This window comes from Chiroxiphia lanceolata, chromosome 21 (assembly GCF_009829145.1).
Source record: "Chiroxiphia lanceolata isolate bChiLan1 chromosome 21, bChiLan1.pri, whole genome shotgun sequence".
NCBI lineage: Eukaryota > Metazoa > Chordata > Aves > Passeriformes > Pipridae > Chiroxiphia > Chiroxiphia lanceolata.
In genome coordinates, this window is record NC_045657.1 from 9,316,901 (window position 1) to 9,344,702 (window position 27,802).

General features: G+C 48.9%; 1 protein-coding gene across 1 annotated transcript in view; it reads right to left on the minus strand.

Moving 5' to 3' along the window:
• The window catches only part of CACNA1B (calcium voltage-gated channel subunit alpha1 B), a 308,761-nt gene that overhangs the window by 131,584 nt on the left and 149,375 nt on the right, over positions 1-27,802 (minus strand). Inside the window, 4 exon segments of the mRNA XM_032708038.1 lie at positions 6,808-7,017; positions 10,630-10,719; positions 13,431-13,487; positions 21,465-21,580. Coding sequence (XP_032563929.1) covers positions 6,808-7,017; positions 10,630-10,719; positions 13,431-13,487; positions 21,465-21,580 — 473 coding nt within the window.

Here is a 27,802-nt window from a genome sequence, read left to right on the forward strand (position 1 = left end):
TCCACCAAACTCACCTTGCAGAGTTACATGTCAGGGCCACCCCCTTTTCTTCCACAGAGTAACAAAAATCCTTGTAAGTGTTTTTTAACTGTAATTCTCACCGGCAGATCCCAGTGCACTTTGCCAAGACAATTATCATCATTTCAAAAGGATAAAAGCAACAAGGATTAATGGTCAGTCACCCATCCAGCAGAAGGGTGAATAAAACCAGGTATCAGCAAGTGCAATGTTCCATCATCAGACTGACACACCCTGCAAACACACGTGCAAAACCAGAATATCAGAGGAGAAAAGAGCTGGGAAATGGCCTTTCTAAGCAAAACAGAACCAAGAATCTTTGGTTATGTTAAAAAGAAATAAAATAAAGACAAGGGGAAACATTTAAAACTCAGAGCATCTCAAAAGGCAACTTCCTTCTGCTGCTCTTGAAAGAGCCCCACTCGTCCTTTCACAGCTGATGGATCCCATCAGGATCAGAGCTCGGAACTGGCAGCAGGAGCTGCATCTCAGCAGGTACCAGATGCTACAAATCACAGCCCAGTGAGGCCAAGGGATGAATGCAAGGAAAACACAGACTCAGAGAACTCCTCAGGCAGAAGGGACTGACTCAGTGAATCAGCTGCTGCAGCAGAAGGATCAGACACACAGCTCCTTCTGAGATGGCCCTGCCCATGTAATTGAAAAAGCAATTTTGTTGTTTGGACCTCCTGGTATTCAGACCCCACATGTAATCCAATCTGCCTTAAGCAGAAGCATTTTGTGATGTGATTGAAGGAGGAAAAGTTTGATACAAACAGTCTAATTTAATTTCAGATTTGTGCTATTGGCAAAGGCCAATACACGTTACATCCCATCACCCCACGTGTTTGAATTTGACAGTTCACAGCTCTTTTTTGTCAGTCACCCAGGGATTAATTCCATTTCTGCCCCATCTCCAAGCCCAATGTCTTAGAAGCAGGTGCTGAGCCTGACACTTTGGTTCCTCTCCTCATCCTCCTCACACATTAACCAACCAGGAGAACCTCAAAGCACAACTTCCTCCTCTTTGCCCAAGCAGATGTGAAATGCTCAGCAGACAATAAATAAATATCCTTCAGAAAGCCTTTTCCTTGCAAATTCTCTATTTGGATATCCAGAGGGAGCCTGGTCACCTACTTCAAAGGCAACCACAGCATCAAGAAAGGCCCAATTGCCCCAAACACATGGTTTTGGCAAGGCAAGATGTTCTCAGGCCATAAGTGTTTGCAAATACTGTGTTTAGCAGAAGAAAAGAACACATTCTGGATTTTGGGTTTAGACAGACATAAATTAAGGAGCCACTTAAGGATCCCTGCAGTTTTAGCTGGGGAAAGAAAAAGGAGAGTTGCTTCATGAAGGGAATCAAAAAAGGCCTAATTGGTCCTAAACACGTGATTCAGCCTACATGGCAAGGGAAGGTGTTCTCAGGCCATATGGCTAAATACTGTTTGCAAATATTGTGGTTCATCAGAAAAGACCCAGTCTGGGTTTTGGTTTTAGGACAGACATAAATTAAGGAGCCAGTTAAGGATCCCTGCAGCATTAGCTGGAGAAGAAAGGAGTTGTTTCATGAAGGGCATGAAAAAAAGGCAATAATTGGCACCAAAGACATGGTTAGTCTTGCATAGCAAGGGGAAGACATTCTCAGGCCATAATGGCTAAAAAAACTGTTTTCAAATAGTGTGTTTATCAGAAAAGACACATTCTGGTTTTTAGTTTTAGACAGACATAAATTAGGGAGCCAATCAGGATACCTGCAGTTTAGTTGGAGAAAAAGAGGAGAGTTGCTTCATTGAAGGGAATCAAAAAAGACCTAATTGGCCCAAAAACATGGTTCAGTCTTGTGTAGCAAGGGAAGACATTCCCAGGCCATAATGGCTAAAAAACTGTTTTCAATAGTGTGTTTATCAGAAAATACACGTTGTGGATTTTGGGTTTTAGACAGACATAAATTAAGGAGCCAGTTAAGGATCCCTGCAGTTTTAGTTGGGGAAAAAAAGGAGAGTTGCTTCATGAAGGGAATCAAAAAAGACCTAATTGGCCCAAAGACATGGTTTAATCTTGTGTAGCAAGGGAAGACATTCCCAGGCCATAATGGCTAAAAAACGTTTTCAAATATTGTGTTCATCAGAAAAGAGACACTCTGGATGATAATCATGGGTGGCTGCATGAAAAATATACTTTTATAGGGAGCTGCAGCTTATTTAACCCAAGGTCTCTGTTTCAGTGAGCAGTGTCCATGTGCAGCATGGGAGAATCCTATTTGGCACTGCATCCTTTCCATCCAGAGAAGGAAAATCTCTGATCGAATTTGGGGGATAATACAGGGCATAAAGTATGTCCTGTTATCCATCACAGCACAAGAATTCAAAGAATTTCTCATCAGCTCTTTCAGGCAGACCAAAGAAATCCCAAGCCTCTCTCTGAAGCTCCTACAGTTCTTTTTCCAAAGCAGCTGTAGTGATGTGGAATATCAAGCAGGGAAAGCTAATCAGAACAATTCAAAACAGAAAAGTTAAAAGAAAAGACCAAGGGAAAAATAAATCAATGCAAGACCCAGAGGCTTTTACCAACCGTTCTTTAAGTAAAATTAATTTGTAATGTAATTAAACTTTTCCCCAGAGGGACAGGTATAATTGAATTAGAGGTGCCTGGGTAGAGTTTCAGGATTTAGAGGATCCTCCCAGACTTTACCACGTTCCTCTCCCGCTGCTGCCCTTCACAAAAAGCCTCCTCAGTTCATTTCTAAGCACCTTCCACGAAACAACACAATTAGAATTTATTTCTCTCTTCCTCTCCACCAGACCAGCCAAGTCCTGCTCCTCTGCAGTGAAGTTTTCTCCTCATGGATTAACTTTAAAGCCATTTTTAAACTCTGTTACTCTTACAGTGAAAGGATTTTGCGAGTATTTCCGGGAGCTGTTTTAAAATCCCCTGGTTTTGTGCTACCTTGTTCTGCTGATATCTGATGATCTGAGCACAAATCTTGGGCAGAACAGGGTTTTCAAGAACTCCTTGAGGGCTAAACCCCAGCTGGGCTCCCTCAAAAGTGTGTGTGATGCAGAGTTATTCCAGCAGGAGAGAGAGGAGCCAACTCCAGCATTGCAGTAACAAACATCCAGCCCAGTCCCACACATCTGAAGGCATAAAATATTCCCTGAATTCAATATTAAAGGTGAGATGAACAGGAAAGATGATGCTGTGAAAACTTCCCCTCAGGAAACAGGATAGAAAGCCGTAGGTCATCACTGATACAAAGACAGGCTTGATGCAGAACCTCAGCTCGTCATCCTGAAACTTGGGAGGGTTTGGAGGCAAAGGACACTTGTAATTTAAGAGGTTTGACTTAGAGGCCATTTCAGCAGACAATTCTCAAAAGTTCTTAGGTCTAAAATTGCATTACAATATGTTTCTTCCCCCAGTTTCCATTATATTATGGATAAGGCAGACCAGGGACAATCCTCTCCAGAATGAACCCACAGTGTCTCTGCTTCATCTTGGAGAAAACTTATCTTAAAAAACAAAACAAAACCCAAACCAAAAAAAAAAAAAAAAAAACACAGCAACAAAAATTATCTGGTGTGTGTCAGAATTTCTAGGAGGGCCATTGATGGGGAGATTTAAATAAGATATTAAGAAAAGACTGTTTAAGGGGTGGGGAGGCCCTGGCACAGGTTGCCCAGAGAAGCTGTGGCTGCCCCATCCCTGGAAGTATCCAAGGCCAGGTTGGAGCATCCTGGGCTAGTGGAAGGTGTCCCTGCCCATGGCAGTGGAACTGGATGATCTTTAAGTTCCTTTCCAACCCAAACCATTCTTTCATCTCTGGCCTTTATTCTCTCTGTCACAGTGACTAATCCTGTACCACCCTATTTAAAGACCTATTTAATACTTAAACCTGTACAAGAACATCCACAAACCCTCTGATTCCTTGGATATTGTGGTTTTGTCTATGACCCCCCCTCTGTGCTGCCCCTCCCCAGTTCCAGTGGTGGCTCCATCACTGTTTATCTGCAGCCACTTATATTTCTATTAGTGAATTTAAGGCATTGATTTGGGTGTTTCCTTATTGGCAAAGGACACTCAGGTCTTGCAAGGAAATCATCTCACAGTAATGCAAAGACAAGCCACAGGAAGCACCTCTGGCTGGGGGGATGCTGAGAATTTAACTCCCGAGAAATCCCAAGTCTCTTTGAGGATTTTCTGACTCTTCCATTAAATAAAAGGCCGTGGGATCCCTCACTCTCAGCTCAGTGATGCTCCAACACCAAGAAATTAAAGTTTGCTGCCCAAGTGTTCCTGGAACTAATTGACATTGCAGAGCTCCCAAAAAAGGCATCCACCCCAATCCCTGATTCCAGGCATGACACCATTTCAACCTTCCCTGTTTCTGTAGCTCAGAAGCCTCATTTGTGGCCTCTGGCCCAGATAAGTTTCCCACCTGGAGGTGCCTCTTTAATTCTAATGGACAGAAAGCTCCTTTCCAGCTCTCCCAGGAACATGGAGTAGAATTTGCTGGCTCATGGATCTCTTTGTGTTCTCTGAGAAAAGTCACTGCATGAGGTGCTCCCAAAACTGAGTCCTGGAAATCTGAAGCCTTCTTTTTAGAGTTGAAAGACTTCAAGTGTGTGTGTGTTTTTTTCTAGATATTTAGGCCTAATTCAAGAGGAAATCCTAATCCTCACATTTCTAATTACTCTGCCAATCTGGCTTATTAATTCCTCTGTTAATTTAGGTAATGAATAAGCAAGACTGACTTCTCTGTATAGTCTGTCTCTCTTTTCAGTCTAAATCTTGTCAAAAAAAAAAAAAAAAGGCAAACCTAGACTTGAAAGAAGTTCCTGTCCTTCTTATGCATCTCTCATTATAGCTCCATTTACCTGATGATATTAAATATTTCAACAAATATTAATAAGGACATTTTTGATGTCAGAGCAGTTGGTATCTTGACCTTTTAGGTCTATTAAAAAAAAAACTTCAAAAGTTTGCTTCCTTGTAATAAGGTAAGACCCAAGGATCTGAGGCAAGAAATATTTAAGTCTCTAATTTAGACAGAAATCAAGGAAAATTAGGCAGATAAGTATCTTTAAAGATCTAAGCTGAAATGATTAGACTGTTTGAAATACTTGGGGGTTTTTTCCTAGTCTTCTGTTCTCTTGTTTCAGAAGTTTTACTTCACAAATTCTGATCTGGTCCCATCTCAGTATCAAGTGTTGAACAAAAGGATTTGTTCCTGGCCATTTTACAGAGGCAGAAGTGGCCAAACAAATGGCTCTGAATTCCAGAAATAAACTCCCATCCCTTCCCTTCAGAAGGGAAAATTCTCAGTGTCCCATTTTCAGGGTCACCACGTTCTCTCCTGAGGAATTTCTACAAGTTTGCCCGGGAATTTTTAGGTTTTAATTTTCGGGTTTAAATTTTCTAGGAATCCTACCCTACAACCTTCATCAAAATACACAAAAAGCTCCATCCCCCACCTTCCATATTTATTTAAAGCAGGTTTTGTGTGCCAGGCTGTGACCCCAGGGAAGCACTGGGAGGTGTAAAGGCTGTGATGGCAGAAAGCCTCCATTTCTTATTCATCACAAGAAAAAGCGAGATGCGATTTTCAAAACACAAAAATCACCTTTCAAAAGCACTTTTACACTACCTGAGCCGAACTGGCAGGTGACCACAGGTGAAAATAAAAGCTGTGGCACAAATATAATATAATTTTCTCTCTGGTGTCGTTTCCATCACGTATTTTCACAGAGGGCACCCTGACATCCCTCCCACTGATCACACCCCATCGGCGAGGAGGGCACACAACAAAAAAGGATCTTCTGTAAAGTTGTAACCTTTTAAAGACCATGCCAGTCATCACTGAACTGTGGGGAATTAGTGTGGGGTTCTATGAGCACAGACAGAGGGTTTTGTCTCAGATGTGGTGCTGTCCCAGGGGCTCCAGAGCTGGCAGAGCTTTGTGTCCCCAACAGGAACCACCCCTGGGGGCAGATCAAAGTGGCAGCAATTTGCAGTTCTCTGGGCAGACACAGGTTGGGCAGAGCAACCTGCCTTTCCCCAGGGGAAAAAAACCTCCCCCTCCTTTCTGTCTGACACAGAACAAATCCTTCTTCCTGCAGGATTTACTTCTGGTTGAGTCTGAAGTTTGAAATAACCTTTGGGATATCGTTCCTGTCTCAAACCAACACCCTGCCCTGGGGGATCTCTTCTGAATTGTGTGATTGAATGACTGGAAATATGGTTTGAGAGAGAATTGGGATTGTTCAGCCTGGAGAAGAGAAGCTTTGGTGACTTATTTGTGGCTTTCCAGGATCTGAAGGGAGCCTAAAGAAAGATGGAGAGAGACAATTTGCAAGGGCCTGGAGTGACAGGACAAAGGGGAATGGCTTGTCACTGCCAGAGGGTAGGGATAGATGGGATATTGGGAAGGAATTCTTCCCTGGGAGGGTGATGGGGCCCTGGCACAGGTTGCCCAGAGAAGCTGTGGCTGCCCCATCCCTGGAAGTGTCCAAGGCCAGGTTGGATGGGGCTTTGAGCACCCTGGGCTGGTGGAAGGTGTCCCTGCCCATGGGTTGGAATGAGATGAGCTTTAAAATCCCTTCCAACCCAAACCATTCCATGATTCTGTGACTTATGAGTTACTAGAACCACTGACTAAAGCATTTCTGAGCCTGTGCTGAGGTGACCCTCGGGAAGCTGAACCCCAGAGGTCCCGAGGGTGCGCGAGCGGCACCGAGTGACCAAAAATGTAGATTTCCTCAGGGGAAAGGTGGAGTTTCCAGTACTCACAGAGAGCAGTGGTGAGCTTCTCCGGCTGGTCATAGTGCACCATGGCCACACAGAGGGTGTTGAGGGCCACCACACACAGGACAATCCAGTAGAAGCTCTGAGCCTTCACCATGCGCCGGATGAAGAACCGGAACATCTTCTCTTTCCTCCTGAAGTAGGACGAGCTCTCGTTCTTCCCGCTCTTCAAACTGGCACGGGCAAAAGGAGACCCTGGGACAGAGAGAAGAGTCACCACACCCCACCCTGGCAGGCAAAAGGCTGGAGGGCATCTCCTGGGCACACAGAGCCTCTGCCAAGCACCGGGAACACGGCTGAGCAGAAAGCTGGGCACGCTGGCCACGGGCTGAGCGAGGGCATCTGGCTTGGGATGGTGCCATGAGGGATGAAGGCTGGGGTTTTAAAACTCCGGGAGTCAATGAATCAGTGCCCAGCTCCGCCACCTAAAGAAACTGGGCTTCCAAACCTTTGGAACAATCCCGATTGCCCCAGTTAAACTCATCGCTTGGGCTGGAAGGTCAGGAAGCACCAGGCCCGGTGGGGGTTCTGCCCATGGTGTGGAACACATCCCCGTGGAGCTGGGAGCTGGGAGCAGGAAAGCTGGTCCCTGTTTCCCCTGCTCCAAGGACCAGCCCTTACTGCTGAATGGAATGAAGACTCTTTATTTCACTCTCCAGCTGCTTGTATTTCCTGAGCAGAGGCCTCAATCTGCCTCCCTCCATCAGATTTTGGGTGCAGCTACTCATTTGTGCCAATTCTGCCTAAACCAGATGCATTTCCACTCCAGTCTGAAACCCTGGAAAGAGCCAAATGTTTGAACAATAGGAAGCTGATGGAAGAAATTCTTTCTGCTGTTCAAATGAAGGAAGAAAGGACAACCTCTGGCCAGTGCTGAGCAGGAGAAATCAGCACAGGTTGGGAATAAACACACGGAGCTGTTGGGGTTCCTCTGCAGTGGCCACAAGCAAGGGAAAATCATGACTGTTGCTGTCCACTAGTTGTGTCACACTCTGCTGGCCCTCAGGACCTTTTTTCAAGATGATTTGTGGCAGGATAATACACTATTGCCCTTCCCCATGCCCTTCCCTCCATCGTGGGATGGAGCATCCCTGCAGGAAGGGCTGAGCAGGACACATGGGCCTGTCTTGGACCAAGCAGATGATTTACAGGGAGATGGCTGAGCTACAGGAACAAAGTGTTCTGGCTGCAGCAGCCAAATCTTGGGGTGTGAGCACCTACATTTCAGCACTTGGAAGGGGCGGGAATCTCACCCTATTTCGTGCTGCAATAACATCAAACACAACACCCAGAGAAAGGATGAAGCATCCAGATGTGACAGCAGCAGGTTCTCCAAGCCTCACAGCTCCACAGGAGCATGATGTCTCCCCAGTGGAACATGAGCTCTCCACTCCATGGCCCATTTCTGGCCACCCACCAACACACAGAGCCAGCCTTGGCCGGGCTCTGAACAAACTCTTTGCAGAAAAGGTGGGTGTGCTGTTCTGTTAGTTTGCTAATCCTGCCTTTGGCAGTTTAAAAAATAAATCACAGTGCTCCTCCATTGCTCTAAGACAACAAAAAAGCTCCAGTTTAGGATTTAGGCTGCACTGGTTAGCAGGTAAAGAGCTCTCAGATATTCATGCCACTCTGTACTCCCAGATTTGCAAGGGAATAGTCTCATCTCCTCCTCTGATCTTTCAGAGGAGAAACCAGTTTGTATTTAATCTGATCTAACATAGAAAATATCCACTCTCTGGGCTTTGCTGTCTGGGAATCCAGACAAGGTGTCCTGTGTCTGGGACAGCGTGGAGGGTGGGAAGCAGAGAGAGCAGCTGCACACTTATTAGTGTGGATGAGAGGCTGAGAGTTGGGAGGAGAGAAAGAACAAACGCTAAGAACAGCTCCAGAGAACACACTGGGAAGTGGTTCAGCACTACAGAGTTTTATAATGCAATTATGAGGATCATTGAGGTGCTTGTGTTGGAATTCAAGTGCCAGGGCAGAGACAGCCCTGTCAAAGCCTCTCCCCCTGGTCTGCACCTTCCCTGGCACTCAGGAATGATGCTGTTAATTCTTCCACTCTCCTTCTGCTCCCACCAGAAGACATCACAGAAACCAGCCAAAAAACCCCCTTTGCTCAAAAAACATATTCTTTATGCATAATTGCCCACGTGCTGTGATTGTTTGTGTTCTGCAGAGCCTCAGCCCCTCCAGGAGCCGGCAAAGGAGCTGCTTCATCCATCTCTCCTTCTCTGTCTCGTTCCATGAATCAAAATCAAAAACACTTTCCCAAGTGGGTGAAGCACTGCTGTTATTCTCCCTGCCATATGCTCCCGAGACAGTTCCCAGCTCTGCAGCAGATTATCCACGAGCCCAGATGCTCCGTCATCCGTTGCCACCTGAAATGCCTGAATTCCAAGATCTGTTGGCATGGCATGGGTGCCCGAGCCTGGAGGGACTTGGATGGGAATGCAAAGAGCTCGTAATTATCGCAACCATGGACAACTGTTCCAAAAATGACCGTTCCTTGTTATCCATGCAGGGATCCTGGGGGGAAAAAAATAACCAAACCAACCCAAAAATGCACACGGGGTGCTGCATTTTTGCCCTCTTTCAGCAACGAGCCTCTCGCAGAAGTGTCAGCAGTTTAGGCACAAAACCTGCAGCCTGGGGGACTGTGGGTGATGGTGTCAGGAACATGCCAAGCAACACTCAATTCCTGCAACCAGGTCTTGGTTTAAAGGGGAAAAAAAAATCGCAGCAGCAGCTCTAATCCCTTAAAACCTTAATGCCAACTTTCCAAAGGGCAGTTGAGGCACTCGTGCTTTCAGAACTCTGCAGACACAGACTCTGAAATGAACTGTTTGTGCTGCTGGTCTTGTGCTCCCAGGATTTGCTGCTTGGTGGGAACTGGGCTGCCAGGATATTTCTTTGGAAGATAATGAGCACATCTGCTGCTCCCGCAGCAAAACCATGTCCAGACTCAAACAACAGGGCCAGGGAGAAGCAAAATACCCAAGTACAGAGCAGGCAGGAGATGTACCCCCAGCCGGGGAGGAGCAGCCTCTGGCTGAAAGGCATCTCTGCTGGTGTCCAAACAGCTCCCTGAGCTGGGGGCTGGGGGCTCAGAGCCTGTCTAGACCTGCCAGCCCCAGACTTGCCTCCTGCCTCTCCACCTGGCTGTGTTTCAGGAGGGAGGGAATCAGCTCTGGGAACTGCAGGACAGGCAGCAGTCTGGTAGTCCTGGTCTTGCAGAGCTGAAGCCCCCAAATGCCCCACAGGGCAGGATGCAGTGGAGGTGTGGGGGTGACTGGGTGCACACTGGTGTGTATCTCCACATCTGGCTTGAAAAATGTAGAGAATTGCTTTAAGATCTTCTCCTAAGGCAAAAATGAGGGAACTGGGCCACTGCCCAGCGTTTCCCAGTAATAACTCACACAGCAAAGGCTGCAAACCCACCCCTGTGCATCTGTGGCGGATGGGACTGTGTCCAGTTCCTCCAACAAAGAGCCTTAGCAGTGTCCTTGGACAGATTTGGGGTTCATTAGCAGGAACAAGCGTGCTCCAAGCAGAATCCCGGGATGGGCAGCACAGCAGGATCTCCCAGCGCCGGGCAGGCTCTTGGAAAGGTGCAGCATGCAAGAGCTGAGCCAGGCAGCGCAGGGCAGAGGGTGAAGCCACGGAGCCCTTTGCTTTGGGAAGTCGAGGGGACTTCTCCTTCTTGAAACCGCAGCTTCTGGAGCAAAGGAGCCTCTCAGAGGAAAGATGGCATGGACAGGTTTGGGTGGAGATCTGAACCTGGGGCAGTGCGAAGCCGGTACTCACCAACAGAGCAAATGTCTGTGAAATGGTCCTCACCTTCTTCTGCATGAATCAGGTCGTTTTTGCTCTTCTTTATTGCGGCTCTTTTCAACACTGTGTGCAAATTAAAGAGAAAATGCCCTGTGAGGATGCAGAGTGGACTCTCTCTTCCCCTCCCTTCGCTCTCCAGGGCCAGCATTTCCTTCCCAATGCCAGCTTAGAGCTCTCACACAAGGGCAAGCCGGAGCAAACCGGACACAACCTACAACCTTGCAGGGCCCAGTGCTTCGGTGTCAGGGTCCTTTAGCTGTTTGACCTTCCAGATCTTGAAGGTCTGCCAGGAACGGGGCTGGGCGCTCCCACTGCCCCCAGCAGATGCAGGAGGGTGGGGGAGTCACTGCAGCTGCTGGAGCTTTTAGCACAGCAGAAAGGCTGGCCAGGGTCACTGGATCTTTGTGAGCCCCAGTGGGCGAGGAGATGAGTGCTTCCATCCATTAAAGCCATTAATGCTGTTTACAGTGGGCACCATTAAGGAGTCAGCATTCCCGGGCTCGGTTTAAGCACCGAGCAGTGCCTGGAGGAGCAGAAATGCTCTGAGAGAAGCAACTGCCACAAATCAGGGAGCAGCCTCTTAATAGCACCCAGTGTACAATCCCTGCCCTCTGGGGCTGCTGTAATTCTTTGAAGACACACTTCTCCCAACAGCATCTTTTGTGGGGAGGGCGGACATCCCTACGGTGTTTTATTCCGACAGGGAAAGAGACCGGCAGCCTAAAAGGTTTGGAGAGCTCTGCACTGTCCACCCAGTGCAGGAGGGGTGAGGCAGGAACAGTGAGGACGCCGGTCCCATGACCACCTACCTGCAGAACCTCGAGAACTGGCAGAAAAAGATACGTTGATACAGTTTGGTAACAGGTTCAAGACATACAGTAACTAAGCACCGTTTTCTAGCAGCAGTAAGACACCCCACGGTGTGGTGATACAGACTGGTCAGAAGGCACACACAGCAAACCCACACACTCTGAGCCACTGGAGTCTCCTAGAGAAGATCCCCTCACTCTTCACACGGATTTCCCTGACACAGAAATGGATGTGCTGCTTCCTCCACAGCCAAGGCATGGGTTGGTTCTTTGGTCACTTCCAAACACCCAGAGCATCACCCAGGTTTGAGAGGCTCCAGGAGAAGAGGATGCTCTGAGCCTGTGATCTGGATCCAGTGGGGTTTTTTTGGCAAATAACCACTTCTGCACCTTTCTTCCCCACCCAGCTCTAGGCTGAATCCTCAGTCCCAGCAATACCAGCTTTTGGGTCCTCCAGGCTCCATCTGTCCCAGTACCCTCCAGCATGTCCAGGCCATTCCCAGCACTGGAATATAACCTGCACTGGGAGTAAAATTTTACAACACTCCCTGGCATGAATTGAGCAGCTTCTTTATCTTCTTCCCCAGATAACTCCTACTTGTGTTTAGCAGTGTGCTTAGCAGTGTGCCATCTCTACAGGCACCCTGGATGCAACAGCCCTGTGTTTTGGAGACTGAGAGGATTTACCAGCATAGACATGGGCTGCTCCACACCAGTTGCTTCAAGGCTGGGAATGTTGCCGGGCTCCTTTAGTTTAGCAGGATAGGAGGAGCCTTCATATCCCTGGGTCTTGGCTTGTCCCCACCTCTAGTTTGCTCACACCACTCAGCTTTCTGGGCTACTCTTCCAGACGCTCAGGGCTAAGAGCTGCACCCACGTGCTGGACGAACTCCCCCAGCGCACACGACCCACACACACACACGAAGACTGGCCAGGCACACCTCGAACCCTGACCTCCTGCAGCCCCAGCTCTTCCATCCATCCCCGAGTCCTCCCCAGGTGCAGGTCACCAGGCTGGCCAAGGCGGACCAGCAGCCGGGCGCCCGCCGCCCCGAAGGAGCCGGAGCACAGGGTGCAAAACCACCGGGAGACCACCCCCGGTGACCTGGGCACGGGGGGCTGTGGGGTGAGGCTGCCCCGCTGTGCCGCCTGAGCCCCTGGTGATTTGCAATCCACTCACTGTTGTAGCTGCTGCCGCTGCTAGTCTCTGCCGGTGCCGTGCCTTGGTGGATCGGCCCTTCCGAGGCGGCCCTCCCTGACAGTGAATGGGAGGAGAAAAAAAAAGAGGAGGGAAGAGGGAGGGGGGGAGGGGAAAGGAGGAGGAGACATGGGAGGACGAAAGATGGTCAGAAAAGGGAGAGGGAAGAATCTTTAACTGAACTTTGACTGGCTGGCGCATTCCTACGAGCTCATCGCTCTCGGAGGCACAGGGAGGGCAGGTCCTGTGGCCTCGCTCGGCTCGGTCCCTCCAGCCTGGGTCACACGTTGGAAGGTAGGATCACCACACCCTGTTATGTCTTACTGCTTACAGCTAACAGGGGTCTTAGTCTCTTTGTCAAATCCGTTTGGAAAACCTCAGTTTGGAGCCCTGCCTTCTCCTGGTCAGCGCGTTCCTCCTCTGGCATCCGCTCTGCAGCCTAAGCCCCGCCACGGCCCGGGGGTGGGACACAGCCAGCCCCGCTTGGACAGGCTGACGGGTGTCCCTGTGGTCCCACAGGCAGCGTAGGGACCGACCCCAAGGGCAGATCCCCACCCCAGGGCGGTGTCACATAACTGCTCATCATCCACCTGCAACCTCGAAAGCACCCGATACGGGCGAAGGGACTCTGCAGCCCCATCTCTGCCAAGGGCATGCAAGAGTGTGTTCCTCACACCCTCCTGGGCACAGTGGAAGGCCATGGCACTGTCCAGCAGCTGAACCTCTCACGTATCACAGGAGGAAAACGGCACAGCAAAGGGACCTACCGTCCAGAGGAGATTTCTCTTCTGCGTTCTTGTCTTCCTCCGCCAGCATGACCTCCTCTGGAAAAGATAAAACAGGAAGGCTCAGCCTCAGATTTATCATATCCCTGCTCTAAAACCAGCTGCCACCTGCCTCACCCCGTTGTATCACCCAGTTACACCCAGCCTGGGGAGGAGAGGATGGCTCAGAACGCTGCGCCCCTCTTGCTCAGGGGAAGGATGTCAGACAAACCACTGGGAGATGTAGCTCTTCCTGCATGATATTCCTTTTCCCAGCCACCCACCCAGTCCAGTTTCTCTACCCAGCTATCATCCACAAGGGGCTTCTGGATGCCAAGAACCTTCCTTCAGACCCAAGAAAGCCACAGGATGGTCCCTCATGTCCTGTCACATGGGAGACACCGTTTGAGAAGTGAGAGATGCTCCACACCCGTTGCTGCTCTTCTGTCTCCATCAAGAGGACCAGGACTCAGCCCAAGGTAACAGATCTCTGGTGGCACAGGGTGAGACAAGCAGGGCCAGCTGCTGCATGTCAGCAGTGCCACATCTCACGAGACACAGTGTCACCAGAAAGCCACCACATCAAACCTTTGTCCAGTTAAAACCCACAAGGTGCCTGGGGGGGAGCTCTGCTGGGCACAGTTCAGGCTGTGCAGTGCAGGAACACCACCCTTGCTTTCCACTCACGTGTGATCTCCAAAAGACAACTTTATACTTCCCTAAAGTAAAAAAAATAAATCATAAAACACTGTAAAAACCAACCTCCCAAAACTGAATCATTTTTATCTGAGTGAAAGACAACCAAGTTTCCTGAGGTTTCCCAGTGCAAATGTCATCACCCAAGGCAGTTTGCAGAACACACCGCGCTGTGCCAGCACCGGAGAAACACTCAGAACCACAGATTTTAACTGGAAAAATTACGTGGGGATTTTCTAAAGGACAACCCGAAGCAAACAAAACATCGAGCTGGAAGCTGGGGAACTGTACACTTCCTTTTATTATTATAAATGACAAAATCTTCCATGTGCTTGGCACGGATATAATTTGACTAAAACATCTGACGCCAGGTTCCCACAAATTCTGCTTTAAAGTCCATTTAAGCCGGTCTAGATTGAAGGGTAACTAAAAAAATATAGAGAATAAACACAACAAACCACAGGCCAAACATCAAGTGTGTAGCTGAGAGCTGTCTAGAAGAATACTAGAGGGATCAGCCTTATATAAGCCTATATAAGCCACACAAGCCTTATATAATCTCTTTATTAATCATCTGGGAGAGAGAGTGAATGATACATTAATAAGACACTAAATTGAGAAGCCTGAAAAATAATATCCAAGGACTGAGGGAGGCTGGAAAGCCAAGAGGAAATAAGAAAGTGCAAACTAGTGCATGAGAAACATGGAGGAAAGAAGAGCTGAGAGAGGGTTAAAAACGTTAGGTGAGCTAAAAACTGCACTTTAAAAGGCATAAAATCCTTCCAAAAACCCACAATACAAATCAGGTGCTTTTTGAGGCTTCTTAGGACAGGTCAGAAAAGTCAAATGGGCTTTTGCAGAGAGTTCAAGAGACTTCTGTGTCAAACCAGCACCTCTTCAAAAGTCTGGCCCAGGGAAAAGCTGTACCCATGTTTGGGGCTAAAAATGTTGGAAGGAAATAAAAAGCAATTACCAAGGAGTATGACTGTCCTAAACCACGAGGAAGGGATGGCTTGGACATGGACACCCCTTCCCAAAGGCTGCTGGTGTCAATGGATCCTCACCCACAAAGGACAGGTTCCTAAGAGACAACTCTGCAAACTAGCTGGGCCTCTGCCCCAAACTCAGGGCCCCGAATTGGTGCCCAAACATATCTCCATCCATGGATACATCATCCATGGGCACATCATCCATGGAAACATCTCCATCCATGGACACATCTCCATCCATGGACACGTCTCCATCCATGGACACATCTCCATTCATGGACACATCATCCATGGAAACATCTCCATCCATAAACACATCTCCATCCATAGACACATCTCCATTCATGGACACATCATCCATGGAAACATCTCCATCCACCGACACATCATCCATGGAAACATCTCCATCCATAAACACATCTCCATCCATAGACACATCTCCATCCATGGACACATCATCCATGGACTCATCATCCATGGACTCATCATCCATGGTCACGTCTCCATCCATGGACACATCATCCAGGGACACGTCTCCATCCATGGACCCATCTCTATCCAAAACTCATCTCCATCCATGGACACATCTCCATCCATGGACACATCTCCATCCATGGACCATGGACACATCTCTATCCAAAACTCATCTCCATCCATGGACACATCTCCATCCATAAACACATCTCCATCCATGGACACATCTCTATCCAAAACTCATCTGCATCCATGGACACATCTCCATCCATGGACACATCTCTATCCATAAACACATCTGCATCCATGGACACATCTCCCTCCATGGACACATCTCCATTCATGGGCACATCTCTATCCAAGACTCATTTCCATCCATGGACACATCATCCATGGACACATCTCCATCCATGGACACATCTCCATCCACGGGCACATCTCACAGTTTCACTGTTGCCTTTACAACCCCAGGTTCCACCAATGAAATTCCCTCAATCCCAGCTCTCCACCCCCATTGCTCCCCAGTTCTCTCCTTTCATAATCACTCCTGTGTGCCTTGAATCCTCTGGGAATCCCAAGGAACACATCCACCCTGGAAGGGCTTCCCATGGTGTTTAGGACCTGCTAAAAAGCCAGCTCAGCAGGACACTCAGCACTGCTAGGAGGGGGTTTAACCACACAGAGGATCAGAATTTGCCTTTAGCCATCACAAAGCCTGGAAGAGGATAGTTGGAGTGCCCGAAAAACCTCCCAAACCAGTGACTCTACATTAGAAGAAATATTCCACAAAGAGATGGTGTCAGATCAGCCACTTGGAGCCTCCAGACAAAGGTTTCACCAGATGTCAGAGCGAGAGGTGTCTCAGCAGTGACAGGAATTGCTGGTCATTAAGTACTGGAAGGACTGGAAATAAAAAACCTGGCACTGAGGAACTGGAAGGTGAACAATAAAGGCAGAGCAGGTGCCCCTTCTCTTTCCCTTTGGCATGGGGAGAGAGGACATTGTGGGCTCAGATAACTCAGTTCAACAGAAGTCAGGAAAAAAAAAAAGGAAGAAAAACTGACTTTAACTGTCAGAGTTGGTAAGGAGAAAAAAAATGAATAATAATGCAACCCTTATAAGAAGCTGCCACACTCTCATGGGGAAATCTAATTTGTCTTTCTGGCAATTATCATTCTTTGCCATCTCACACACGTGTCTCGTTGGTGTAGGTGGCTTTTCCCACCTGGATCAAAGCACTTGTTGCTCTGTTTCTTCTCAAGAAACCTGAAAATTCATAAAGCTTTGTCATGTCAAGGGGCAGCACTGAAGTTGCAGCGGGCTGGGAGAGAGAGGTGAAACCATTCCCACAGCCTGTGACTCCAGGAGAAGGGGAAACCCTCTGAATCAGTGCTGGGGGAAAGAGCTGGAAAGAATTAAAATGCAAAAGACACACGACTTGATTAGCCCTGAACTGAAAGACTTCTGAGCAGAGCGTTTTCAAACTGATGCATGTCCTTGTAAGATAAGAGAAACATCTTCAAAAGAATATTTGTGGGCTTATAAGCTCTTTACTCTGTGCACAGAACTTCTGGTTGGAAATGCAGCATGACAGCCTAATGGATGTTACAGCTTTGAGGAGTTTATTGGAGAAAGTGGTGGCAAAATCATTTGCATGGATTACATTGCTTGGCTTCACCTCTGTTTAATTCCTCTGAAAGGCACAATTGCCTTTAAACTGAAGGAGGGTAGATTTAGATGAGATATTGGGATGAATTTTCCCTTGTGAGGGTGGGGAGGCCCCGGCACAGGTTGCCCACAGAAGCTGTGGCTGCCCCATCCCTGGAAATGTCCAAGGTTGGATGGAGCTTCCGACCCAAACCAGTCTGTGATTCTGTGATAATATATTTCAAATGACAGAGAAGGCTGTGAGAAACATTAAAGACACTTCAGAGTAGTCAATAAATGATAAACATGATGTTAAATTAAAACCCTTGTTGACCAACAGGAGGTAGTGTAGAGATGGAGTGATTTTAGTCACTCAAATACTTGGTCTTAAACCAGTTACAGCCCTTGGGGTAAAAACTTGAGCACTACCAAGGCCAAGGAAAATGCCTTTCCAGCCCCAGCAACTGCTCAGAATATGTCAAATATTACAGAGCAGAAACAATCTAAGATGCCATTTGATAAACCAGTGGAATGCAGCTTTTCACTCTTCCTACCTTGCATCGAAAATAAACAAGAAAAAAAAAGCAACCAAAATGCTCAGGAAGGTTCTTATAAGTATTAGAGGCCTGGTGAACCTTCCATGGGAAGAGAAGGGATGGAGCAGATTGGTTCTGTGTGCTCTGGAGCAGAGAAAATAAGAGGACACAAGGTAGAGGGAAATTAAAGAAAGAAAAGTAATTAAAAGAAGCTCAAAGTGCACTCCTGAGCTCTTCCACTTCCTGCAGAAAGGATTTAAACTGAGGGCAGGACACAGTTTGGTGGCTTGGTTTATTTTTTCAAATCAAACCAACTGTTGACATGTGGAACTCTTTGCTACAAGAGTCAAGGAGGTCAAGGATGGGAAGGATTTAAAAACCATTAGATATTCACACGAATAATAAGAAAACCCTCCAGAGTTCCCTCAGAGCAGAACACCAAGACTTTTGCTCTTTCCTTTATTGCATCTCCCTGCCTGGGGCTGGGCCAGGAGATTTCTGTCCTTCTTCCTCCACCACAGTCCTGGACAAGGAAGAGCAATGATCCGGTTTGAAAATTCCAGTTCCTTTCCCAGCTGAAATCCCGGCCTTCAGAACAGAGCTGGGAAATCCCTGTCGACAGCACAGTCCCAAATTTCAGAGCCTGAATTCTAAACACTCCACTCCCTGTTCTGCTTTGCCTTCACACTGCATTTGGTATTCAAAGGTTTTACTAACGCTGCTAAGCTGATTTTAATTACTGTTATTATTCAGCTGTACTAGGAAGCTTTTTTATATTCCTATTGTATTTTCAACAATGCCTTTACACAGTATTTTTATTATTCCCTGATTCAGCTCTTTTGCACACACTTCCCTGTTCTACAAAACCTTCTGGATCTTGTGTTAAACTAAATCAAAAGATGTGCATTTTACAGCAGTTTTACTCCGTGTTGCTGTGGCATTTATTCAGCCCTGGCAACAGAAATAGAAGAGCCAGCCATTCCCACGGGGATGCAAAGCTGGAGCAGGGATTGATTGTACATTTTATAACTTTTCCAGCTCAACTTTAACTCAAGTTCAGCCGATGATATCTGCATGATGATCCCTGCATGGCTCTTCCTGGCAAAACAGGCACCTAAATGAAAGCTTTGTCCCCATAAGGGAATTGTCCTCTTTATTTTAAAGATGGGAAACCGGGATTCAGAGACCAAAAATCACAGGACCCTTTAAGTAAGGTGGCATTAAACCAAGAACCACAGTGCACTCTGCTCCAGCCACTGCACAAACCACTCATTAATTTGAATTTGAGGTCGCTGAAAACAGTGAGGAGACAAATGATAAATGGAAAGGAAAGCGAATGATTCTTTTTCTGATTCCTCCAGAATCCCAGAATGAGGAGTGGCTGCCTGGCTGGGGGCAGTTACTGCTCAACAGTCCCGGGGAATAGAAGCCTGACAATAAAACTGGCACTCAGTTGTCACTTTGTGCAGGAAATAATGGGTTTGAGCCACCACATAAACAGCAGCTACTTCGTCCTCTTTTACATTTGAAAGCTCCAGTTTTCCCCTCTGGCCGGGTTGTCAGAGCTCATGCCCAGATCTGCAGAGAAACCTCGGCAAACCAGAGGGCTGGGAATCACCAACCCTGGGAAGTTCAACATGGGAAGTGTCGGATTCTGCCCCTGGGATGGGGCAGCCCTGGATGTACGGACTGAGTGGGAATGAGAGGCTGGAAAGCAGTGCTGGGAAAGGGCCCTGGGGGTCGTGGTCAGTGGCCAGTTGGCCCTGAGTCAGCAGTGCCCTGGCAGCCAGGAGGGCCAAACCTGTCCTGGGGGCACCAGGGAGGGGATTGTCCCCTCTGCTCTGCCCTGGGGTGGCCTCACCTCAATATTGGGGCAGTTTGGGGTGAATATACAAAATAAGGAAGATATTGAGCCATTAGAGAGTGTCCAAAGGAGGCAACGAGGATGGGGAAGGGCCTTGATTTGAAGCCATGGGAGGACACTGAGGGCACTTGGAGTGTTCAGCTGGAGAAGAGGAGACTGAGGGCAGAGCTCATGGCAGTTCCACCTTCCTGGGGAGGGGTAGAGGAGGGGCAGGGACTGAGCTCTGCTCTGGGGGGACCAGGGACAGCACACAGGGAATGGCTGGAGCTGTGTGAGGGCAGGGTCAGGTTGGATCTCAGCAAAAGGTTCTTCCCCCAGAGGCTGGTTGGGCACTGACCAGGCTCCCCAGGGCAGTGGGCACAGCATCAAGGCTGCCAGAGCTCCAGGAGAGTTTGGCTGATCCTCTGGGGCACAGGGTGTGACTCTTGGGGATGGGCCTGTGCAGGGCTGAGGGTTGGACTGGATGATCCTTGTGGGTCCCTCCCAGCTCAGCAGATTCTGTGATTCTGTGATCACTGCCCTCAGGAAGGTACCAGGACCCACAGCAGGGCACATTCCCTGGGCACAACAAGCCCCTCAGAGGAGGAAGAAGAAGCAAAGCAGCAGGAGCCAGGTGAATATGTTCTTCCAAACACTGTCACCCAGGCTGTGCACATAAAACAGAGACTGTAACTGCAAACAAGGGCCATCTAGAACAGCCCCAGGATGCTCTGGTTTGTCGCTGGCTCGTGCAGCTGATGCTGCAGTGAGTTGCTGTGACCACACAAGCACATTTTAGCCCAGCAGGCCCCTGGCATCAGCAGGATGAGTGATGGCATGGCCAGGAGTGATGGCATGGTTTGAACACGGTGCCAACCCATGTTTTCTGAGCTCTGCCAGGTCTATCAGCTGATGTCAGGTGAGTCACTGTGTGACTCTGGCCCTCAGCCTCCCCGTTTGTAAAGGGCAAGGAAGGAGCTGGTCTGTCCACAAAGGCACCTCACAGCCTGTTTGAGAAACCACCACTTCTTTTTCTCTCCATCATTGTTTCAAAAGGGGTTTTCACCTTACTCAGGTGTTTCAGCTTCTCAGCAAAGCAAGCAAGGAGGAAATTACCCCCAATTTCCTTGATGCTGCATGAAAGAATTGCACAGTGGTTATATGAGGATTATATGATCAATATAAGCTACTGTATAATGCAGAAAGATTATTGGCAATCAAAGGAAGAGCAAAGCAGGCTATTTTTTGTTAAATGGGTGTGTCTGGGTCCTTGTTAAAGTTGCTCAGGGCTTGCAATAAAGTGCAATGTTCAGATATAATGGTTATAAAGCAATGTTAATATGTGCTGGGGGGAGTTTCATGCAAGTGAGCTCTGTAGCTCATAAAAATGACACTGGGGTGTATTTTACCATCCCAGCAAGAAAGGCTTGTAAAGCAGCTGTGCTGGAAAGTAAATAAAATAGAAATGACTCATAGAGAGGAACAGTTTCCCCACTGTGGAGACTTTGGGCACTGTACCACTTTTTATATTATGCTGTATTAAGACAATTGCTTTGATCTCAGCAATAAAGGAAGTTGGCTCAGCTCCTTCAGTTTTGCTTAACCAGGCTGAGATCTTCTGCAACAACTTCAGTGGGAGTGCTCAGAAATAACTGAAGTAATCTTCTGCAATAACTTTAGTGGGAGTGCTCAGAAAGAATCCCCCCAAAAAATCAAGCGCTGGCTGGGCCCTCTCCAGCCTTGTGTTCCCTCCATGGCCAACCACACCCAAGGCTGCTTCTGGGGCTTTGTCCTCTCTCACCACCAGGCTCTACTGGCCACAAGAGCGAGGTGAGGAGGTCTCTGGCCTTACCTGCTTTGAAGATCCACTCCAGGTACCCGTTGAGCTCCCTCTCGATCTGCTGCTGCCGGCGGAGCTTGAGGAAAGCTCGGCGGTTCTCCACCCGCTCCCGTTCTTTGGCAAATTCACTGCGGAGAGGCAAGAGAGGGGAAACCCCCTGTCACCAGCAGTCATGGAAAACACACAGCCCTCCTTCAGCCTCTCAGGTTGTGTTCATGAAGCTTGTGAAGTCAACAGCAGTGAGTGGAAACCACAGCAAGAGACAGCCGACAAAGTATTACTTGACTGGAGCTCAATCGAGTTTGTTTCTCTGCCTCTCTCACCCTGAAAGAACCTGGAAGATTGTTTCTCTGCCTCTCACATCATGGAAGAACCTGCAAACTGCCCTGTGCACATGTTTCTTGTGCCCTGTGGCCACACCACAGCCATTGCAAGGAGATCCTGGTGCACAGCCAGTCACACAACACCAATTATTATCCTCAGCACTAAAATCCATCTCTCTCCACAGCAGAATTTCCTCTGGAAGCACAAGATTAAGTCACAGAGATATCAGCACTCCTGTGAAGAGATCTGCTCTTCCAATGACAGCCTTTCATTTTTCCCAGGCTTAAGATGTCTGTGAGAAACAGGAGCTGCAAGTGAGGCTGGGTGTTCTGGGGTTGAGGTGAAGTAGCTCAGATTCTCTATGTTGAGGGTAAAAAGGATCCTGCTATTTGCTAAAATCACATGGAAAGCAAGTATCTGGTATCAAATTATTAGAACAGGGCTGTACAGGGAATTCAGAAAGGAAGGTTCACCCAACCATTGCAATAATCACGTCCAAGTACATCCTGCTGCCCAGTTTGAAACGATGCTGAGACAAAAGCACAGCCACCAGCCAAGACAACTGACTCTGGGGCTTTCCCCAGGCTAATTCTTGTCACCTCTGGGAAGTTTCTGATGCTCCAAGTGAAGATGTACATGCCCATCTGCCATTCATAGAGCTCTGAGCCAGCCTCTGCAGCCCCTCCCTTTGGGCACACACTGGAGTGACTCTCACAGAGGCGTTATCTCTGTGGGTAAAATGGGATCAGGATTCTGTCCCTCAGGTGCTCCAGAACCTCACTCATTTGATGATGAGTCCTTGATGTCGTCAGTTAACTGGTAATTGTTGCAAACCTGTAGTTAACCACAGATTTTGACTAAAATCTCCTGTGATCAACACACAAATGTTCTCAGAAGCCAGCAAGGAGCAGGAGACGGGAGGAAGGAATGGGGGGAAAAGTTGTTCCAAGTGCCAGACACAGCTTTACATTCCCAGTCTACACTTTGTCCTTCAGAGGTGACACTTTTGCTTCGTTTGGTAGCACTGTCTGACCCGGGAGAGGGGACTGGGAGGAGAACTTGGCTCAGCACCGACCACACAGCACAGCCACCGATGGGAGAGCTGCCATCAGCTGAGCCCTTGTCTCGATGTTGGCAGCACATCCCAGTCTCCTGACTCCCCTTTCCTGTCCCCCACCTGACAGGACAGCCCACGACCCCATCCTTGGAACAGAGGAAGTGAAAACACGGCTCCGAACCAGCAGCTCCTCCTTGGCATTCAGCACATCCCTGCGAGGCCGTTCGGGACCCTGCACGTGTCAGCCCGGGCACTCTTCTCCACCTCCCTTTCTGATGTTCTCATTTCTGGTTCAGTGCCTGCTGGTTGGGGCCATGGACCTTCTCTGAGTGTTGATTTCCCCCTGGAGCAGCAGGAAGGGGATCAGACAGCACGAGGTGACAACATGCATTTGAATTTCCAGGCGTGGAGGGGCCACGTTTAATGTGTTACAGGCTCACGTCACCACAAACTTCCCAGAGGAGGAGGCAACACCTGGTAGGAAGTTTCCTGGAGGACCCCTGTGGGCAGGAAGGACAGCAGATGAGCCATGGCACTGCTCCCTCACCCCTCAGGAGCAGGGAAAGAAGAGCTTTCCTTGCAAAGCTTTTCATCCTCTGCCAGCTCCAATCCTGCCTAAGGAAAGTAAAACTCCCCAGGACTTGTCCCTTTAATCACAACTTTATATTTCAGAATCACAGAGTATCCTGAGTTGGAAGGGACCCACAAGGACCATTGAGTCCAACCCTCAGGTGAATGGCCTGTGCTTTAAATGTGTGGGAAGGTGAGGGAGGAACTGGGAGAAGCTGAAAACCTTCAGCAGTTTCTGCACAGCCACACACGTGTCTCACAAGCCACCAGTGGGGAACTGCCCCCTCCTGCTCCCCGGAACTGGCAGGTTTGGCATTCCCAGAATCATGGAATTATTTTGGTTGGAAGGGACCTCAAGGATCATCTTGTTCCACCCCCTGCCATGGGCAGGGACACCTTCCACTAGCCTAGGTTTTTTTGAGCCCAGTCCAACCTGGCCTTGGACACTTCCAGGGATCCAGGGGCAGCCACAGCTTCTCTGGGGAACCTGTGCCAGGGCCTCCCCACCCTCACAGCCAACAATTCCTTCCCAATATCCCATCTAACCTGCCCTCTGGCAGTGGGAAGCCATTCCCTCTTGTTCTGTCACTCCAGTATTTGTAAATAGTCTCTCTCCGTCTTTCTTTTAGGCTCCCTTCATGTCCTGCAAGGCCACAATTGGGTCACCCCAAATCTTCCCTTCTCCAGGCTGAACAATCCCAACTCTCCCAGCCTTTCCTCCCAGCAGAGCTGCTCCAGCCCTCTGATCATCCTGGTGCCTCCTCTGGACTCTCTCCAGCAGCTCCATGTCCTTGCTGTGCTGTTCCCAGGGCTGGAGCAGCTCTGCAGGGGGGTCTCACCTGAGGGGCAGAGGGGCAGAATCCCCCCCTGCCCTGCTGCCCACACTGGGGGATCAGCCCAGGGCACGGGGGGTTCTGGGCTGGGCCATGTCCAGCCTCTCCCCCACCAGCACCCCCAGGTCCTTCTCCCAGGGCTGCTCCATCTGCTCATCCCCAGCCTGGATTGATCCTGGGGCTGCCCCAACCTGGTGCAGCACCTTGGGCTTGGTCTTGTTAAACCTCATGAGATTCCCATGGGCCACTGCTTGAGCTTGTCCAGGTCTTTGTCCAGGCATTGGAGCTTCTCCAGGCATTGCTGTGGAAGCTGGGAAGGTAATTTCCAGGAGAAGACAATACTCTGAGTCCCTGCTCACTGAATTCCTTCTGAGGGTACAGAGCTGTAGCAAAATCATCCAGGTTGAAGATTGGAGGGTCCTGATGTAGGGTCTTCCTGGCAAAAGGATGCATCACTTCTTCCTTCTCCTGTCTCCAGGAGATGGGAGAGAAGTTTGGTGAAGCTGGAACTTGTTAAAAACCTGTTTTCTATATGAAATGTATTAATAAAAATGTGTGTCTCTTCCCCTACATTCATCACCATTCAGGAGCTGAAATAGTCCCTCTTTGCTCCCAGATTTTCCATTTGAGAGCTCTTCAACAAAATTTCAGAACACATTCAAAGGATGGGGAGAGGAGGGGAATTGTATCAAAATGCCATATTTAATCTGAAAGTATTTTAACTGAAGTTTTCCTGCCAGCTGAAAATGAAAACACAGAAAGTCCCCTGGGAATGTTTGGGAGCAGTAAATAAGTTCCCTCTTCTATTCAGCATAATTCCTATTTATGTCACTAACTTGTAAAAATCTCCCAAATCACCAGAAAGGAAACCTGAGCAGAAATATGCAGGAATTTCTTCACAGCTGGTCTTCCATGCTTTGGCCAACTCTGGAATGTGTTTACTGTGAGGGTGGGGAGGCCCTGGCACAGGTTGCCCAGAGAAGCTGTGGCTGCCCCATCCCTGGGAGTGTCCAAGGCCAGGTTGGAACAACCTGGGCTAGTGGAAGGTGTCCTTGCCCATGGCCGGGGGTGGAACAAGATGAGCTTTAAAGTCCCTTCCCACCCAAACCATTTCATGATTTTATGGTTCACCCGCTCTCATCCCTGGCTCTCATCACCCAAAAAGCCCCAAAAGCCCTCAAAATGTTCATCTTCCAGCGTGTCCAGCTGGGCACGAAGAGCTGAAAGGTCAGTGCTCCTGCCCAGCTCAGCAGCACGAGGTGCTGGGGGGTGACTGTGCTGCCTTCCAGCTCCTCTGTGACAGTATCTGTCAGGGAACAAACAGGATCCAAAGGAAGGACATCCATCCTGGAAACCACACGGCAGCCAGCGGAGCTCAATGTGTCACATTTGTCTTCTCGAGAGGGGTCGGTGCTTAATGTCACCGGGAAATGGATGGTTGTTGCTTATCACCGTGGTGGGTGGAGGAGGAAGATAAATCTCAGTGTAAAAATGCACTGAAAGAGCCACTTCAGGGCAATTCAAGAGCCCCCCAAGCCACAGAAGAGGCACAGTCAGCTCTCGAGTAACCAGCAGGGTCAGTGAACGTTATGAACTAATGAAATTCTTACAAGTCCTTTATCCACGCTGGTCTTAAACCAAAAGTATTGTCACAGCAACCAGAGGGATTAAAAAAACAAACAAACGCCAATCTTCATCCCCTGAGTCTCTGATTAACCTCCCTACACGACAGCAGAGAGCTGGGATGGAGCATCTCCTGGTCTTGGCTTTGGTGGCACAGGCGTCAGCAGCTTCCTGCCAGTCTAATCACATCATTAAACCTCTGCCAGTCGGGTTTTCCGCTTCGAAAGCAGACAAACTGCTTCCCGCTGCCGGGGAAGAGGCCGGGAGAGATGATACAGCAGCGCTGTCACCGCTCCCACTAATCGTGCTGGTGATTAGCGACTCGGAATAACAACACAGGTAATTAGGTCCTCGTTCCCAATAATCACACCTGAAATCTCAGGTCTTAAAAGGGGAGAAGAGCCTTCAGCCGCTGAATCTGAAGCGTTCGGAGTGAACAGAGAGCTGCGCGGATCTTGGAAGGGCTCTGCCAGTGACTCCTGGAAAGCAGCTGTCGAGAAGTTTTAGAATTTTAAGTCTTAAAAATAAATTGAGGGTGGGGAAAAATCGGTTTTAGATCTCAGGTCTTCGCCAGCAGCTCCTGGAAAGCAGCTGTGGAGAACTTTTCGAATTTTAAGTCTTTAAAATATAAATAAAGCAACCAGTTTTAGGGTTGCCTTCGTCTCCAGTCCAAGCACATCAAAGCAAAGCACGAAGCTGAGCCCGGGCGACATGTGACATCCTGGGACATGGTCCTGCCTGGAGAAATCCAGCCCCGGGGGGTGGAGAGGAGCCGGGACGGGAGCCAGATCCTGCAAGTGGGTGAGCTGCTGGCACAGGGACCAGCCAGGACTGCAGATGTTCCACTGAATTACTCAGGGGCCGAACCCAACTCTCCAGGTGGAGACACAAAACTTGGCCCGGACGGGAGGCCTGGGGTGTGAGCTCGGCTGTGGGACGTGGAGCGGCGCCCGAGGATGGATCCGAGAGCTGTCAGCAGCCTGCTGAGCAACCCCCACAGCCTCAGGAACGGGGAGGGACGGGCTGGAGGCAGAGGATGGAAAACAGAGGGTGGAAAACAGCAGCTCCTCTGAGGCAGAGCAGCATCACACACGTGCTGCAAGAGGAGCAGCGGCACAAAATCCTGGGTTGTGCTGCCGGGGCTGCCCGGGTGGGGAGAGGGAAAGGCTTAAAAATTCCTCTCTGCTTCAGTCCACCCCTTTTACAGCAAAGAAAGAACCTCCCGACACACTTAGTGCCCATTATCCCCTGTTTTCCGCTAAGCTTTAGGCAGGAGCGACACCGAGGTAGGAATTTCCCTGCGAGGCTGCAGAGGGACTGCGGAGATAAGAAGAGGCACTTGTAGCACCCCGGACAGGGACATGCTGGATGATAAGAGAGGGGAGATGAATGCAGTGCTGTCTGCATCTGCCGCTGAAACCACATCTCTTGTGCTCCTGGCAGATACAACCACCTGCTCAGGGGCTTAGGATCACTCAGAAGATCCTGCAGAGCCCCTCAGGGGAAGAGCTCAGCGCGGGGATCACACACTTCCCGATATCCTGAGAGCATCCACAGCCAAGCAGAGACATTCATTGCGTTTTAAGGGTGGAAGCTCATTTCCAACCATTTATTTTGGTTAATCAGCTGTGAGAAAGAAATGGAGAAAGAGCCTTCAGTTCGTTTTTTCTCTCCCGCCCAGGTGTGTTTTTGATGCTGGGGTTTGACACCTTGTCCTGATCCAGCCGAATTCCAGCTGTTTGGGTGAAGCCAGTTACACTAACGTGGTAGGAAGATTCCTGCTCAGCAAACCCTCTCCATGCTCCTGCCATTCTGTAGGTCCTGCAATACCTGTGGGATTGAGTTTTCTACCTCACACAGTCCTGAAAAGCCCCTTGGGGGGCTCATTCCACCGGGATCTGATCCAGTAAATATTCCTAACATTTCCCTCACTAACACGTCAA